This window comes from Chrysochloris asiatica, unplaced genomic scaffold, assembly GCF_000296735.1.
Source record: "Chrysochloris asiatica unplaced genomic scaffold, ChrAsi1.0 scaffold00472, whole genome shotgun sequence".
Classification (NCBI taxonomy): domain Eukaryota; kingdom Metazoa; phylum Chordata; class Mammalia; order Afrosoricida; family Chrysochloridae; genus Chrysochloris; species Chrysochloris asiatica.
In genome coordinates this window covers 421,920-438,935 of record NW_006408990.1, presented here as the reverse complement: position 1 = coordinate 438,935, position 17,016 = coordinate 421,920, and the positions used below count along the sequence as shown (strand labels likewise).

The window sequence follows — 17,016 nt, the reverse complement described above, 5'->3', positions numbered from 1 at the left end:
ATTTGTTTGTTCTTGTAGTAACAGTCCATCTGCCTCCATTTTTCCTGCAGGTCTTTCTTTAAAGAGGTATCTTTTATTCTACTAGCTGCTCCAGGCTGGTCTGCTCGTCTTTTCAAGTGGAGATTTCTCATCTCTGGAGATCTGGATGTGGTTCCGGTTTCTACCTATAGTTTTATGTATTGCACAGGCTCTGCAGGAAGCCTTGTTCACTGGGTACGCTGTAGCCCCATGAGGTTGACACTTTGACTCCACCCAGAGGCAGCTCAGAAGAAAGACCTGGTCATCTGCTTCTGAAAAATCAGCCACTGAAAACGTTACGGAGAACAATTCTACTCTAACACACATGGAGGCACTGGGAGTTGGAATGACTCAATTGCTATAGGGTTACCATCATGATGGAGCCCAAACTCCCTTCCACATGTGGCATTGAGGTTCTGTGACCCCCTCCCCTCCCAGGCCCTATCCTTGGAAACCTCTTACCAGTATGCTAGGCCTCTTCCTGCCTCCTTTCTCTCCCTCTCTGGAACATCTCTCTCTGCCAGAAGCTGGTTCCTCCTCATTCTTAAAGTTCAGAGTATCAGCATCCTGGGATGACTGGTTGGGTAGGGCTCTTCACACCCCTCCCCACACCTAGCGGTGAATCAGTTTCTCCCACCAGGCTGGACACTTGTTAAGGGGCAAACTGTTTCTTTTCATTGCACACACCTTTCCTAAACAAACATTTCATGTGTGGTTCCTACCACAGAACATGGGAGAGAATGAACTTTGTTGACATGTGTCAGGGCCGTGCAGAGTCTCCAGGGGTGGGGTGGGGGTGGAGTCACAGGGTGGCTCCAGGGATGGTGTGATGCCCACACTCTGGCCACTGCTGTCCCTGTGTGATGTTAGAGTTCGTTGTGCTTTTAATTAGGTATTTTCTTTTCTTTGAAATGTTTAAATAGTCATTTTGCCATCTTGCCATCGCTTACACTTGCTGCCTGTTCTCAGAGCCAGTGGGCAAGGTGGGCACTATAATCTCCTCTTTTAAATATATGGGTGTGTGTTTTATTGCCCTGTAGTGCTGAGCATGTGGTGACCTCTTGCACAGTGGGACTGAATACTTCCTAGTCTTGCGCCATCCCCATAACCAGTTGTGTATTGTACCATTACAATCTATAGAGCTTCTCTGGTTTATTTTCAGAATTTCATCACCAGGCCTTTATTTCTAGCCTGTCTTAGTCTGGAAGCTCTGCTGAACCCATTCAGCATCAAAGCAACTTGCACGATGCCTCCACTGACACACAGGTGGTAATTGTACTTGAGGTTTTCCACATGGAAGGCGAGCATTCTCCTTGATCCACTCACCTGCTCGATATACTCACCAAAAGTTCTGAGTATATCCAAAGGTACCTTGGAAGAAAGAACTGCCAACCAAGAATTATATACCCAACAAAGCTGTCAATCAAATATGATGTCAAATCTGAATATTTCAAGATAGACATAAATGAAGGGATTTTGTAGAGGCCAAGCCAGTGCTCCAAAGCAAACTAAAGGGAGCTTGAGGATTATTTGGACTGAGAACCAACCAAAGCATACAACAACCAGAGATTGACATACATGCCAACACCACCCAGAACTCAGAGTCGAGAGATGGAAGAGTCCAGAGAAGAACAAAATTGCAAGAATGAAATTAAAGCATCTGGGAGGTACGTTTATGCTCAGGACAACTGCAAAGTGAAAGAAGAAAAAAGTATAGTAACCAAGCTCTAGGTGGTGAGGAGGGTCAGGTAGATCTTAGAATAAAACAGACTGTCATAAAAAGAGGAAGGACTCAATAAAGTATATAGTAACCTCAAAGAAACTAAATACATCTCCACATCAAGAAAATGAAAGTCCAAGAAGATTATGGAAACACTAAAACTCGGAAGAAATTGAAAAGAAAAAACACAAAAAGATGAACTCAGCACAGGAAAGCAGACAGAACAAAGAAAGCAGCAGCACCACAAAAAGCAAACAGCATAATGACAGCAATTAATCCATATCTGTCGAAATTACACCGAATGCCAATGAATTAAATGCATAAGTCACGAGACAGCAAGTAGTAAAATGAATAAGAAAACAGGATTCTTGAAGATTCTGTCCACTAGAAATACATCTAACACACTAAGACAAAAATAGATGAAAAATTAAAGGAGGAAAAAAGTATACCAAGCTAATTGCAATAAAAACAAGCAAGAGTGGCAATATTAATCTCAGATAAAACAAACTTTAAGGCAAAAACCAACATAAGAGACAAAGAAAGACATTATTTCACTGTTAAAGGGTCAATTGAACAAGAGGACATAATCGTAATAAATATCTATGCTCCCAACGAAAGAACCCCAAAATACATAAAGCACACCCTAATAGAATTGAAGAAAAAAATAGACACCTCTACACTGATAGTGAGAGATTTTATTTCGTTACTTTAGAAAAAGGACAGAACATCTGGAAAGAAGCTCAACAGAGACACAGAGGAACTAAAGAACACAGTCAACCAACTTGACCAAACAGATGTGTACAGAGCATTCAACCCAACAACAGCACAACACACAATCTTTTCCAGTGCACACAGATCATTCTCCAGAATAGATCATGTGTTAGGCCACAAAGCAAGTCTCAAAAACTTTAAAAGCATCAAAATATGCTACAAAGCATCTTCTCAGATCACAATGCTATAAAGTTAGAAAGCAACAATAGGAAAGGCAAGGAAATAAAATCAAATACATGGAAACTGAATAACACCCTGCTCATAAGCTACTGGGTAGTAGAACAAATAAAGAGCGGAATTAAAAAAATTCCTAGAAACAAATGAAAAGGAAAAAACAACATACCAAAACCTTTGGGGCACAGCAAAAGCAGGGCTGAGAGGACAATTTATTGCAATAAATTCACACATACAAAAAGAAGAAAGAACCAAAAACACATTGACACAACATCTCCAACAACTGGAAATGGACCAGCAAAGTAAACTTACAGCCACTAGAGGAAAAGAAATAATAAAGATTACAACATAAATAAATGAAATCAAAAACAGAAAAACGATAGAAAAAAATCAACAAAACAAGAAGCTGGTTCTATGAAAAGATTAACAAAACTGACAAACCATTGGCAAATCTAACAAAAGAAAAGAGGGAGAAGACACATATAATATGCATAATAGCCATCATATGGTGACGTCACAACGGAGCCGATAGAAATTAAAAGGATAATAACAAAGTACTATGAAGAGTTGTACTCCAAAAAAATTGAAAATCTAGAAGAAATAGATACATTTTTAGAATAATAAACTTACCTAACCTTACACAGAGTAAAATAGAGAACTTGAACAGACCTGTAACAAAAAAAGAAATTGATCAGGTCATCAAAACACTCCCAACCAAAAAAAGTTCAGGCCAGAAGGCTTTACTGGTGAATTTTATGAAGCATTCAGAAAAGATCTGACACCAATCCTACTTAAACTATTCCTGACTGCAGAAAAGAATGGAAGACTTCCTAATACATTTTATGAAGCAAGCATAATCCTCATACCAAATCTAGGGAAGGACATCACTAAAAGAGACAATTATAGACCAATATCCCTCCTGAACATAGATGGAAAAATTCTCAACAAAACCTATCGAATAGAATTTAACAACATATCAAAAAAAAAAAAAAGATACATCGTGACCAAGCTGGACTCATACCAGGAATTCAAGGATGGTTCAATATTAGAAAAAAATTCACCACATAAATTTTAAAAAAGGAGAAAAACCACATGATTATATTGATTGATGTAGAAAAAGCATTTGACAAAAACCAACACCCAATCCTGATAGAAAAAAAAACATTCACAGTAGGAATTTAAGGGAAATTCCGCAATATAATTAAGAGCATATATGCAAAGCTCTGGTAGCAAAGTGGCTACAAATCGGGTTGCGAACTGCAAGGTCAGCAATTTGAAACTACCAGCTGTTCTACGGGAGAAAGATGAGGCATTCTGCTCCCATAAAGATTTACAGCGTCAGAAACCCTGTACAGGGTCGCTATGAGTCAGAACTGACTCCACGGCACACAGCCACCACCACCACCACCATGCAAAGCCAACAACCAACATCACTCTCAGTGGAGAGAAACTGAAGCATTTCCTTTGCAAACAGGAACCAGACAAAGATGCTCTTTATCAGCACTTCTATTCAAAAGTGTGTTGGAAGTCTCCACCAAAGCTATAAGGCAAGAAAAGAAAATTAAAGGCATCCAAATTGGCAAAGAAGACATAAAACTCTCTCTATTTGCAGACGATGTGATCCTGTACACAGAAAATCCCAAAGATTCAGCAAAAACACTACTAGAACTCATTGGAAGATTCAGCAAAGTGGCAGGATACAAAATCAACATACGAAAATCAGTTGAATTCCTCTATACTAACAAAGACAACTCTGAAAAGGAAATTAGGAAAACAATCCCATTTACAATAGCCACCCAAAGGATGAAATATTTAGGAATAAATCTAACCAGAGCAACAAAAGACCTATACAAAGAAAACTACAAAACACTACTACAAGAAACCAAAAGAAATTTATAAAAATGGAAGCATATATAATGCTCATGAATAGAAAGACTTAACATTGTGAAAATGTCATCATTACCCAAAACAATATACAGATATAATGCAATCCCAATCCAGATTCTAACAACATTCTTTAAAGAGATGGAAAAAGTGATCACAAACTTCACATGGAAGGTAAAGAGACCTTGGATAAGCAAAGCACTGCTTAAGAAGAACAAAGTGAGAGGCCTCCCTGATTTCAAAATTTACTACATGGCCAGAGTGATCAAAACAGTCTGGCATTGGTACAATGAAAGATACATAGATCAATGGAACAGAATATATAACCCCGACGTAAATCCACCCACATACAGTCAACTGATCTTTAACGAAGAGCCAGAACACATTAAATGGGGAAAAGATAATCTCTTCACCAAATGGTGCTGGCAAAAGTGGAAAAATGGTTTGCAAAAGAATGAAACAAGACCCATATGTCACACCATATACCAAAACTAACTCAACATGATTAAAGATCTCAATGTAAATCCCCAAACTCTAAAGATTATCAATGAAAAAAATAGGGACAAACTTAAGGGCTCTAATACATGGCATACATAGACTATCAAACATGGCAAAAACACACAAACAATAGAGGACAAAATAGATGATTGGGACATACTAAAAATGAGAAACGTATGTGCATCAAAAGATTTCACCAAAAGAATACAAAGGGAGCCCACAGACTGGGAAATATTTTTTTGCAATAATATATCAGTCAAGGGACTAATCTCTAAAATTCATAGGAAACTACAACATCTCTGCAAGAAAAAGACAAATAACCCAATTTAAAAATGGACACAGTTCTTCCTGTAAGCAGCCTGAGGTAATTTCAGAAAATGGTTCACTACTCACTTGACCCAGGAAACTCCACAAAATCATACAAATCAAGAGGTTCAAATCTCCAGGTTCGGTTTAAGAACACTGTGAGACTGCCCAGGTCATCAGTTTGTATATATCTGGAAACCCATCAAATATCTGAAAGGTGTCACTTTACAGAAGCAATGTGTACCTTCCATTGCAATGGTGGTATTGGTAGGTATGCCCAGGCCAAATAGTGGGGTTGGACACATGGTCGGTGACCCAAAAAGCGTGCTAAATTTTTGCTGCATGTGCTTAAATGTGCAGAGAGCAATGCTGAACTTAAGGGTTTAGATGTGGATTCCCTGTTCATTGAGCATATCCATGTCAACAAAGCCCCCAAGATGCACCTCCAAATTTACAGAGCTCATGGTCGGATCAACCCCTACATGAGCTCCCCCGGCCACATTGAGATGATCTTCACTGAAAAGGAACCAATTGTTCCTAAACCACAAGAGGAGGTTGCACAAAAGAAAAAGATATCCTAGAAGAAGCTGAAGAAACAAAAACTTATGGTTCAGGAGTCAATCAAGCTTAGAATAAAATGCAAATAAAAGGAAATGGGGGAGGAATGGGCACAGGAAATGAACAGAAACTTCACCAAGGAAGACATTCAGGCAGTCAACAAATGGAGATGTTCACGATCATCAGCCCTTGTTGTTATTGCTGTTAAGTGATGTCGAGTCACTTCCAACTCCTAGTGCCCCTGTATAGGGTTTCTAAGGAGTGACTAGTGAGATTGAACCACCGACCTTATGGTTCAAACTGACATTGCAGTCCAGAGCATTAGCCTCAGTGCCACACCAGGACTCCATCATTAGCATTGTTGTTGTTGTTGTTAAGTGCCGTCGAGTCGGTTCCAACCCATAGCGACCCTGTACAGGGTTTCCAAGGGTGTAAATCTTTACTGGAGTAGAAAGCCTCATCTTTCTCCTGCGGAGCAGCTAGTAGTTTCGAACCACTGACTTTAAGACTTGCAGCCCGATTCGTAACCACTACGCTACCAGAGCTCCTTATCATTAGCATTAGAGAGATGCAAATCAAAACAACAATGCGATGTCATCTCACACCAGAAGTAACAGTGAAATTCAGAAAAGCAGAGGACAACAAATGCGAGGCTATGGGGAGCCTGGGACATTGCTGGTGGGACTGTAAAATGGTTCAGCCACTCTGGAAAATAGTATGGTGCTTCCTTAGAAAGTTGTAAATAGAAATAACTTATGATCCAACAATCCCTCTACTTGGTATATATCCACAAGAAATGCAAGTCAGAATGCAACTAGATTTATGCACACCAATGATCATCGCAGCACTATGCACAATTGCAAAAAGATGGAGACAGCCTAAGTGCCCATCAATGGACAAATGGATAAACAAACTTTAGTACATATAGACAGTGGAATACTATACTGCCTTGAAGAATACTGATGAAGCTGCAAAACCCTGATCATATAGATGAACCCTGAGGACATAATGCTGAGTGAAATTAGTTAGTCACAAAAGGACAAATATTACATAAGACCATTATTGTAAAAACTTAAAAGATTTCCATAGTAAAGGAATAATTTTTTGGTAGTTACCAAGGGTGAAAGAGATGGATTGGCCAAGTGGCAGCATCGATGGACTCAAGCATGGCAACAGTAGTGAGGTTGGCCCAGGATCGGGTAGTGTTTCATTCTGCTGTGCATAGAGTCGTTATGGGTCAGTTCCAACTCGATGGCACCTAACAACAACAACAACAAGTGTGGAAGGGAGAGGACAGTAGCTTACAGGTTAGGGGATAGACGCATGATAGCTCAGATGAGGAGGAGGTGAGTTGCAACGCAAGGAGGTAGATGAATGGGGATGGAAGGGGAAGACTTAGGGAGCTATGCGTGGCCTAAATGGGGTAGAGGTAGATTGTGATGTATGCACAGCCTTGGAGCAACAGGGCTCGATGATATACAGGTCAAACGTAGAGTGAATGGGTAAATGAAGGGAAATAATGTTAAGGTGCTTGACTGTTTTATGGATAGTGGTTTCCCCTGCCTACTGTTGTAATATAGACATTTAAGTTTGATAGATAGGAATATTGGGAAATATGATTACAGAAAGAATATTGGAAATACGATTATAGAAAGCTTATAACTAATTGGATTATCAAATGTGATAATAATATGTGCAAAGACCTGGAGTTAGCCTATAACTAATTGGATTATCTAAAAGGGTACTAGAATGTACCCAGGGAAGTAGACTTCTTGTTAAGCCTTTGTGGAGTACGGGGCCTTAGGTGGACTCCTGAGCCCTACCCAGAACCTTCAGAGGTGAGACATTCTTAATTGAAATGTCATAACCACCAACCGGGAACAGCTCTTCAGGAACAAAAGATACTTCCTGAAAGAAAGACCAGTGCCACCACAAAGACCAGACTGTTTTTTCTTGGAGTTCAGGGAGATATGTGAACTCCTGAGCCCCTGGACACTGACCTAGCCCCTGGGACTAGAGTTAAGACTGAAGTAGCAAGCTGGTCTAAAGTGAGGGGAGCCATGCAAGAACTCTAAAACTTGCAGCTAGTACCCATTTGACCCAGCTTGGATGGCTTGCTGGCCAGAACTGGACCCCATCTCTGAGGTCAATTCAGACCTCTGAATTCAGTGCCAGCATCCCAGATGCCCCTCCCATAGGGCCGTCTGCCCAAGGCGCCGCCTACGGAGAGTGCCCTCGGTGGACCGCCCAGATTCCACAGGTCTGGTTTGAGAAGACGGAGCTGCAGCTAGCAGAGAAAAACATAGGAAGGCTTCTCCCAATGACAAACGAGGCTGCTACTGTTTCACAACATTCTCTAAACTCACCTGATGATAGAGTTGGGGTTCTGAAGAACACGACTTTGAAAACACCCTTTTATTAAAAACATGCTGGCCTCCCAGAGATGCCCAGATATGGCCTTGGTACCATGGCTCAGTATCTTTTGATGACAGGGGTGGGGGCCTGAACACAGCTCCATCTGATTCTAGGGAGCGCAGAGCAGTCGGGCTGGTCTTTGGTGCTTGGTTGCAAATCACCCCCATTTCAAGCTGGGTCTGGAGAACTCACCATTAGCTATGACAGGCAGATGTTGGCCTGTGAGGGTTATGTTCTGGAAGCGGCCACCAGCTGACCCCCCTCCACCCTAGTCCTGTGGCCAGGGGACCTGAGATAGCTTATCTGTGGCCCTGTCTTCCACCCCCCAGGGAGATGGGCAGTCCCCGCAAGTGACTGACTGCATAATCCGCTTCTGCCCTCAGGGTCTTCTGGCCCCAGGAGACCGGGTTCAGCTTTCCTCTCTGGATATGTGGAGATGCATCCTCAGGACATGCAGGGCACATCGACTTGGGTCCTCAAGGCCTGTTAAAGCAGCCTCCACCATCCAGTGCCAACCAGATCAATGCGTACACGTACTCTGGACTTCCACACCTGCCTCCCTCTCCCCACATCCTGCTCCTGCTTCCAGGAATCCCCTTCCAGATAAACTTGCTGTTTATTGTTGTCATTGTTAGGTGCTGTCTAGTTAGCGCCAACTCACAATGACCCTGTCTGTGTGCAATAGACTGAAACATGAAACCAGCCAGTCCTGAACCATCCTCCCAATCCCTTCTATTCTTGAGCCCATCTCACTGAGGAGCTCCCACTTTCTCATTGACCCTCCACTTTACCAAACAGGGACTCCAGGGACTACCTGCTCCTGAGAACATGTTTAAAGTACAGGAAGTAAAATCTCCCCATCCTGCCTTCTAAGATGCACTGTGGCTGTCATTCTTCCAACACAGATTTGTTCTTCTGACAGTCAATTCAAATGCATCGATTCTTCGGTCTTCCTGATTTATTGTCCAGCTTTCACATGCCTGTGAGATGAATGAAAATACCATGGCTTAGGTCAGGTCCACCTTAGTCCTCACACTGACATCCTTGCTCTTAAACACTTTGAAGAAGTCTTTTACAGTAGATTTAACTAACACGATGCATCGTTTGAATATTTGGCTGCTGCTTATGAATTCATTGTGGATCCAAACTCCTGAAATCCTTCACACCTAGCGCTTTCTCCATTTACAATAATGTTATTTGTTGGTCCAGTTGTGAGGAGTTTTGTGTTCTTTATGTGGAGGTGCATTCCATGCTAAAGGTTGTATGTAGTCTTGGATCTTCATCAGTAAGAGCTTCAAGTCATCTTCACTTCCAGCAAGCCAGCTTGTGTTATCTGCAGATCAACAATTATTCATAAATCTAACTCCAATCCTGATGCCATTTTCTTCTTCACATAGTGTAGCTGCTGGGAATATCTGCTCAGCATACAGGTTGGATCAGTACAGTGAAAGGATACACACCTGACACACATCTTTCCTGACTTTAAACTCTTCTGTTCAAATGACTGCCTCTTGGTCTGTGTACAGGTTCCTCATAAGCACAATTAAGTATTCTGAAATTCCCATCTTTCTAAATGCCTTTCAATAGTTAATAAAACGCAGATAAACATCTGTCTGGCATTCTCTGCCTTCAGTCAACAGCCACCTGGTATTAATATCCTTAGTTCCACATACTCTTCTAAATCTGGTTTGAATTTCTGGCAGTTTCCTGTCTACAACGTTTTTGAGTTATCTTTAGTAAGGATTTCCGTATTTGCAATATTAATGATATCGTTCTATCAGCTCTGTATTCTTTCAGCCACCTGTCTTTGTTGATGATACCGTTCAATCATTTCTGTATTCTTTGGGTCACCTTTGTTTGTTAACTACCATTAGCTTGCTCCCGACTCATGGTGACTCCAGATCCAACAGAACTGAACAGACTGTTGCCTGGTCCCGAACCATCCTCGATGCCATTGGTGTGCTTGAGCCCAATATGGCAGCCACTGTGTGCTTGCTCATCATTGTCATCCCAACTCGATGTAACCTTCTCCTCCATCACCATCGTCTAGGGGTCTCATCTTCCAGCACTACCTCAGACAGCGTTCTGTCAGATCCACAGGGCTCTCATTGACTGACGTGTGGGAGCTGAGTGTTGGGCCTGGTCTTGAAGCTTCCCTGAACCCTGTCCACCATGCTGCTATATGAACTCCTGGCAGCATTGCTTCTAGCATCATGGTGTGACAAACTGACAGATGAGATATGGTCCAGGTGGACCGTGCTTCCCATTCCTCCTACAGAAGCAGTTGAACTGAATTGTTGTAATGTGTTAGTCCCTCAGGGAGAGGGCTTTGGGCAGGCTATCTCCATCTCCATGTCTCCACGTCACACAGACAGCAAGCATGGCTTATGGGGACACACTCTGACCTGTAAGAACTGGGAGCTGACAAACAGCACCGATGGCCCAGTGTACCTAGTACTCTCAGACATGGGGAGTGGGTGCAATGCTCTTGGAAAGCTACTGATCACACTCACCAAGGGCCACAGCAGAGTTTGCACCCTTTAACCCAGTTGCTGAATGTCTCAGAATTTAGCCGAACAGAATCATTTAGGCTAAGAAGAAAGCTTTGTGTGTGTAACAATGTTTACTACAAACTGTGGGTAATCATTAATGGTTGGGTACAACTCCAAAGTTCAACTGTGCTGTAAAAACCATGTGGGGACCATGTCTGACTTCTGGCTTTACAAGGGGGAAAGAGAATCAAACTCAAAATCAGCCCAAGGCATCGGAGGTCAGACATGCCTCGACCCTCTAGCCTTCTTTATTCTGACACCAGCCATCCCTCCCTCAGCCCTCTCTGCTGCACATCTAGCTTCAACAATCCACTGCAATGGCCACACAGAACTCATAACAATACGATTCGGGGGTTTATTAGGGAAGTGGACAGGGTACAATTTAGAAAATCTCAGGATACAGCAGTTCTCGGGAACGCCTCTTATCTGACGTACTGCAGACACACCTCACTCGTGAGGTCCCGGGGCATCTGCCCTGCAAGGGTGAACGTTACCAAATTCCTTTAAATGTCCAAAAGGCTCATTCTGCAATCCAGCCTCCTGCACGCAGGCACACAGCTTTACTCAGTCCCTGGGCCCGGATGCTGACAGCTGCTCCATGTGGTCACCACTGCTGTCGCCACGTTTCTAGGTAGAGACCTCACACTCCACTCACGCTCTTCTTTCTTGATGGTTCTGGGATCTTCTGTTTCTGCTTGTGAGATGGCTCCTTTTAAATCTAGCTGGGTGGCAAAGCTAACCAATCCCAGCCGTAGAGCCCTGTACACCTTGTTTGCATGGTCCCACCCAATGACTTGGTGGGAATTAAGAAGACATTGGACAGAAAAGCCATATCAAGTTAATTCCAGGTACCACAAATGCATAAGTAACTGTATATTCCATCAGATGGCCTATTTGGAGGTCATTTGTCAGTTACGATTGTGGAAACACACCTGTGATCTACAGACAGACCCTCCCTCTCTGCTGCCCTGGGCTGGACACATCTGTCTGCTGAGAGTTCTTGACATCTGCCCTCCCTGGCCTCTCCTCCAACCCATGGCAAGCCTATCCCACCTGTTTTCTGGGTCTGCGCTTGCCTTGCCTCCCCCCCACCACCACCACCACATTGAAGCTCATACCCACTTGCTGTGTTCTTGTAGCAGATTCCCCATCTTCTCCTTCCCTGTTGATGCCCATTCCTCTGTCCATTCCAGGAGAACAGATCTTCCCAGCTCTGCCTCCTCAGGGCCAAGTAAAGCAGACCTCTGGCTGCTGGGTGGGACCTGTGACCCTGACTGACAAACAGATGGAGGAAAACTCCAGGGTACCCACAGAGGGTTGTGCTGGGGGAAAACTTTGCTTTCTTCTTTCTCATGGTCTTTAACATGTTCCCTAAATTGATCATTTCTGTATTCATTATTATGCTAACTTATGACAGTCCTGTTGTACACAGGACACAGTCTCTTCAAAAAGAAATGACATTTCTTTCTGCTCCCGGAAAGATTTACAGCCTCGGAACCTTATGCAGGGTCACTATGAGTCAGAGCCTACTCGAGGGCACTTCAAACAACACAGAGGGAGGAGAGATGGGTGCAGAGTTTGAACTGTGAGCACTGGGGTACCACGGTACCACAGCAAAGGGGCGGGACTGGCTGTCAGCTGACCTGAGGGCTTGGTGTCAGTGGAGGAGTTGGGATCCTGGATTGCGGTTGCATTTCTGTAAAATGTCCTTGCAGTTAGAGACAAATCCTGCAGAATTTAAGGGTGGCATGGTGATTGGGATTTGTTTTAGCAAAGTAAACTGAGGCAAAACAGGACCCGAAATGAAGGTTAAAGCTGCTGACCCAAGTGGCAGCCCAGTCAAGGGCTTTGTGCTATTTCTTTCCTTTAAAGACGTGTAGATTTTACCCTAAAAGTTAAGAAGTGCCTCCCCTGGCTTCCCCAGTGACACTAAGTGCTCTGCTTGGTTTCTAGAGCGACCGACTGCTCATCAAAGGTGGCCGAGTTATCAACGATGACCAGTCCTTCTACGCTGACGTCTACCTGGAGGACGGACTCATCAAGTCAGTGACCATGGGGGGGGGAGGGGTGTGGCGTGGGGTAGGGGCAGCCTCTGCCCAGCAGGACCAGTCTGGGGGCATCAGGATGAATCTGAGGTGTCAGGCAGGGGGAGTCTGGAGGTGTCAGGGATGAGTCTGAGGGTGCCAGGGAGGAGTCTGGGGTGTCAGGCAGGGGGAGTGTGTGGGTATCAGGGATGAGTGTGTGAGGGTGTCAGGCAGAGGTAGCTGTGGGTTTCAGGTGGGACCAGTCTGGGCATCAGGGATGAGTTGAGGTGTGTCTGCAGGTGGACTCTAGGGTTTCAGGCAGGACCAGTCTGGTGATGTTAGGGATGAGTTGGGGTGTCAGGGAGGGGGAACCTGGGTTGTCATGGATGAGACTAGGAACAGTAGATAGGAGCAATCTGGGGGTGTCAGGGATCAGTCTGGGGATTGAGTCTGGTGGTGTCAGGCAGGATGAATCAGGGACAGACAACAGAAGGTGAGGAAGGCTGAAGCTTGCATGCAGGAGGGACTCTTGAGAACTGGTATATACCCCCAGGACCTACTCGACACCTGTGCAGCCAGGAGCCCTGTGACCCCTCTCTCTTAATGGGGAGAGGGTGGAGACAGTAAGTAGCAGACCCAAGTTTTAATTCCTCATGTTGACCCCACACATGTCAGAGTAGGACTGTGTTCCATTGGGTTTTCAGCAGCTGATTGTTTGGGAAGTCGATTGCCTGGTCTTTCTTCTGAGGTGTCTCTGATTGGACCTGAACCTCCACCCTTTTGGTTAGTGGCCAAGCACATCTACCTGGTAAAGCTGACTATACTTATCGTGCTGCGTCCTACAGCCCAGGGTTTCCATCACAGTCTTGGAGTGGAAACCCATATTGGCTTGAGAGGCCTAGTTATTGGCTGGTGGTGGGTGTGTAGCTCTCTGTGATTCCCCCATCCTGTGGGACCCAGGAGAGGAGGAAGCTGTTGGGACAGAAAGGAGAGGTGAAGGAGTGGGGTCCAGAGCAGGCAGGGCTGTATCCTACTAGCATGACTGCCCAGCTCTCAGTGGGCTTTGGTGATGGTGTCAGTGAGGAGGGAAGGTGGGGGTCTGTGAGCTGTCCTGAGCATAAAATAAGACTAGTTGCAAAGTGCCCTCCCACGTCCCGCCTCCCAGGCAACCCTATCTGCCAGCCCCCAACTCCAGTTCAAACTGACCAAGTCCAGCACAGGCCTTCTCTCCCATCAGCTCCCTCCTTCCCTGACTGTGTCCCAATTCCCAGCCACCCTGAGACCTTGGCATTCATGGTGTTCTACAAGCCACTCCCCCATCAGGGTCCATGCCCGCCACTCGTCACCATCCTCGGATGTCCTTTGCAGCTCTGCGATCCTCTCCAGGAAGCTCCCTGACCCTTAATCTGCATGGGGCTCACCCTTCAAACCCCAACCCCAAGACTGCATGTGACTCTCTCCCATGCCCTCCAACCCCGGGCTTGTATGGGCCTCACCGCTGGTGTGCCCTGACCCTGAGGTTTTATGGGGTTCACCTGTGACTTCCCACAGCTACATGCTGCTTCCTGTCACCATCAACGTTGGAACCTCCAGTATTTTGTCAGTGTCTCCAGCAAAATTATGCTCTTTGAGACTTGCTGGCTCCGCTGCTGGGTCTTAGCAGTGCCTGGGAGAGGATGGTACCAGACAGATGGATGGTACAGACCAGTGAGCCAGGGCACCTGGGTGGAGGAGGGACTTGGGTTTCAGCCAAGGCATATCTTGGAGCTGGAAGGGCAAAAGGCAGAGTGAATGGGAGGAGATGAGGGAGAGGTGGCTTCTAACTCAACCCCTGCTTGGATGTGCCAAAAGCAACTGTGGGATGAACACCAGCCAGCTGTATGGGCAAATAACACCAGGAACGGTTTCATGGGAATGCTATTCCAAAAGCCACCCCTTGTTTGCCCTGATAGCCAGTAGCCCCCTTGGCCCGTCCCCTTTCTCCTCACATGATTCTGAGCTCACCCTGGCTCAGAAGCATTGCTTTAATGGCCTGAGTGCCACAGTTGACACAGGTGTTTTATCTGCGGTCATCTGTCTCGTTTGTTTCCAGACAAATTGGAGAGAATTTAATCGTGCCTGGTGGAGTGAAGACCATTGAAGCCAATGGACGAATGGTCATCCCTGGAGGCATTGATGTCAACACCTACCTGCAGAAGCCCTCCCAGGGCATGACCGCCGCCGATGACTTCTTCCAGGGGACCCGAGCAGCTCTGGCAGGCGGGACCACCATGATCAGTGAGTTGCCCCCTCCCCTTCCGAAGACCTGAGTCCTCTTCATCCCCAGCAGCACTAAGATGCTCAGGGTCTAGCAGTCACGTGACTCAGGTTCCCAGTCCTTGTAGGGTTAGCTTCAGCCCTAGGACTAAGGTCAGTGTTGTACAAAGCATGCTCTGTTCACCACTGAATGTGGACAGGAAGATTTTATTGGCAACATGGACACTTAAAACATTAAAAATTATGTTAATGTGTATTACAATAAAATCACGAGTGCATGATGGTTATTATTGCTCAGGATAAGTTTGAAGTCAACATTTAGATTTTTCAAAACAAATCGTTTAAAGAAAAGTATTAAGTAAAAACTGGTCTGGATTATAGAGAGAGAAAGGAAAATTTCTTCAGGTCTGGAAACAGAAAGTTCAAATGAATCAAGGCCAGTGCTTTAGAATGGAAGAAGAGTAGGTAAAAGAAGGTGAGCAGAGACCACTCCTTATAAATGCTTGGTACTGAGGTACGGATGTCTAGAAAACGATGACAGTTGTTAATTGTCTTTAACTTGGCTCAAACTCGTAGCAACCATGTGCATAATGCTGCCTGACCATGGGCCGTGTTCACAATCACTGGGGTGTTTGCATCCACTGTGGACCCCCGCTGTGGCACTGACCCTCTGTTTTACCAAGCATGGTGTCCTCTAGTGACTGGTTTTCCTGCTGACCCTATCCATTCAGACATGAATTTCTCAAAGACTGCTGTGTTAATGTGTCACGCAGCCCACGGTATGGTTTGCCATCACCTCAATTCAAAACTCTGTCCGGTTTTTTTCTTCATCTTTCTTTTTCTGTGTCCAGCTTTGACATGCATGCAAAGTGACTGGAAATACCATGACTTGGGTCAGATACACCTTGGTCATCAAAGTGACGTCTTCGCTTTTTAAGACTGTAACACAGCACCTTGTTTGAGTTCTTGCCTTATGTGTCCAAGGACATGATTGTTGATCCTTTTAGACTGACATCATTGACAACTTCAGTTGTCATGTTATCATGATGTTCTTTATTGACCCAGTTGTAAGGGTGTTTTCCTTTACATTGAGGTGCAGACCTTCCTCAGTCAGTGCTTTACGTCCTTGTCACTTTGGGCAAGCAAAGTTGTATCCATCTGCATATCACAGGTTGTTAATGAGTCTTCCTCCAGCGCTGATGGCTTTCTTCATATAGTCCAGCTTCTTGGATTATTTGCTCAGCATTCACATTCAATAAGAAACGTGACAGAATGCAACCCTGATGCACACCTTTCCTGAGTGTAAATCATTCAATGTTTCCTTGTTATGTTCGAACAACTGCCTCTATGCACAAGTTCCTCATGAGCACAATTAAGTGTTCCCAGAATACTCACGCGCTGCAGTGTGGTCCATAGTTTGTCATGAGCCACACAGTCAAAAGTCTTTGCATAGAGTCAATTAACCAGCTTCTCTGTTTTGTTGTTAGGTACCCTCAAGTCAATTCCAACTCAGAGACCTTATGCACAAAGGAAGAAACCCTGCCCAGTCCTGCACCATCCTTACAGTCATTGCTAAGCTTCAGCCCATTGCTGCTGCCACTGTGCCAATCCATCTCAGAAGGGGTCTTCCTCTTTTACGCTGACCTTCCACTTTATACAGGATGCTATCTTCCTCAAGGGACTGCTCCCTCCTGACAATATGTCCGAAGTATAAGAGATGAATTCTTACCATCCTGGCCTCCAAGGAGCATTTTGGTTGTATTTCTTCTAACACAGATTGGTTTATTCTTTTAGCAGGCCATGGTACTTTTAATGTTCTTCTCCAACACCATAACTCAAA

General features: G+C 44.7%; 1 protein-coding gene across 1 annotated transcript in view; it reads left to right on the top strand.

Annotated features, from left to right (window-relative positions):
• The window catches only part of CRMP1 (collapsin response mediator protein 1), a 100,161-nt gene that overhangs the window by 28,714 nt on the left and 54,431 nt on the right, over nt 1–17,016 (top strand). The window contains exons 2-3 of the mRNA XM_006877306.1: nt 12,850–12,938; nt 15,013–15,197. Coding sequence (XP_006877368.1) covers nt 12,850–12,938; nt 15,013–15,197 — 274 coding nt within the window. The remainder of the gene's footprint in view (nt 1–12,849; nt 12,939–15,012; nt 15,198–17,016) is intronic.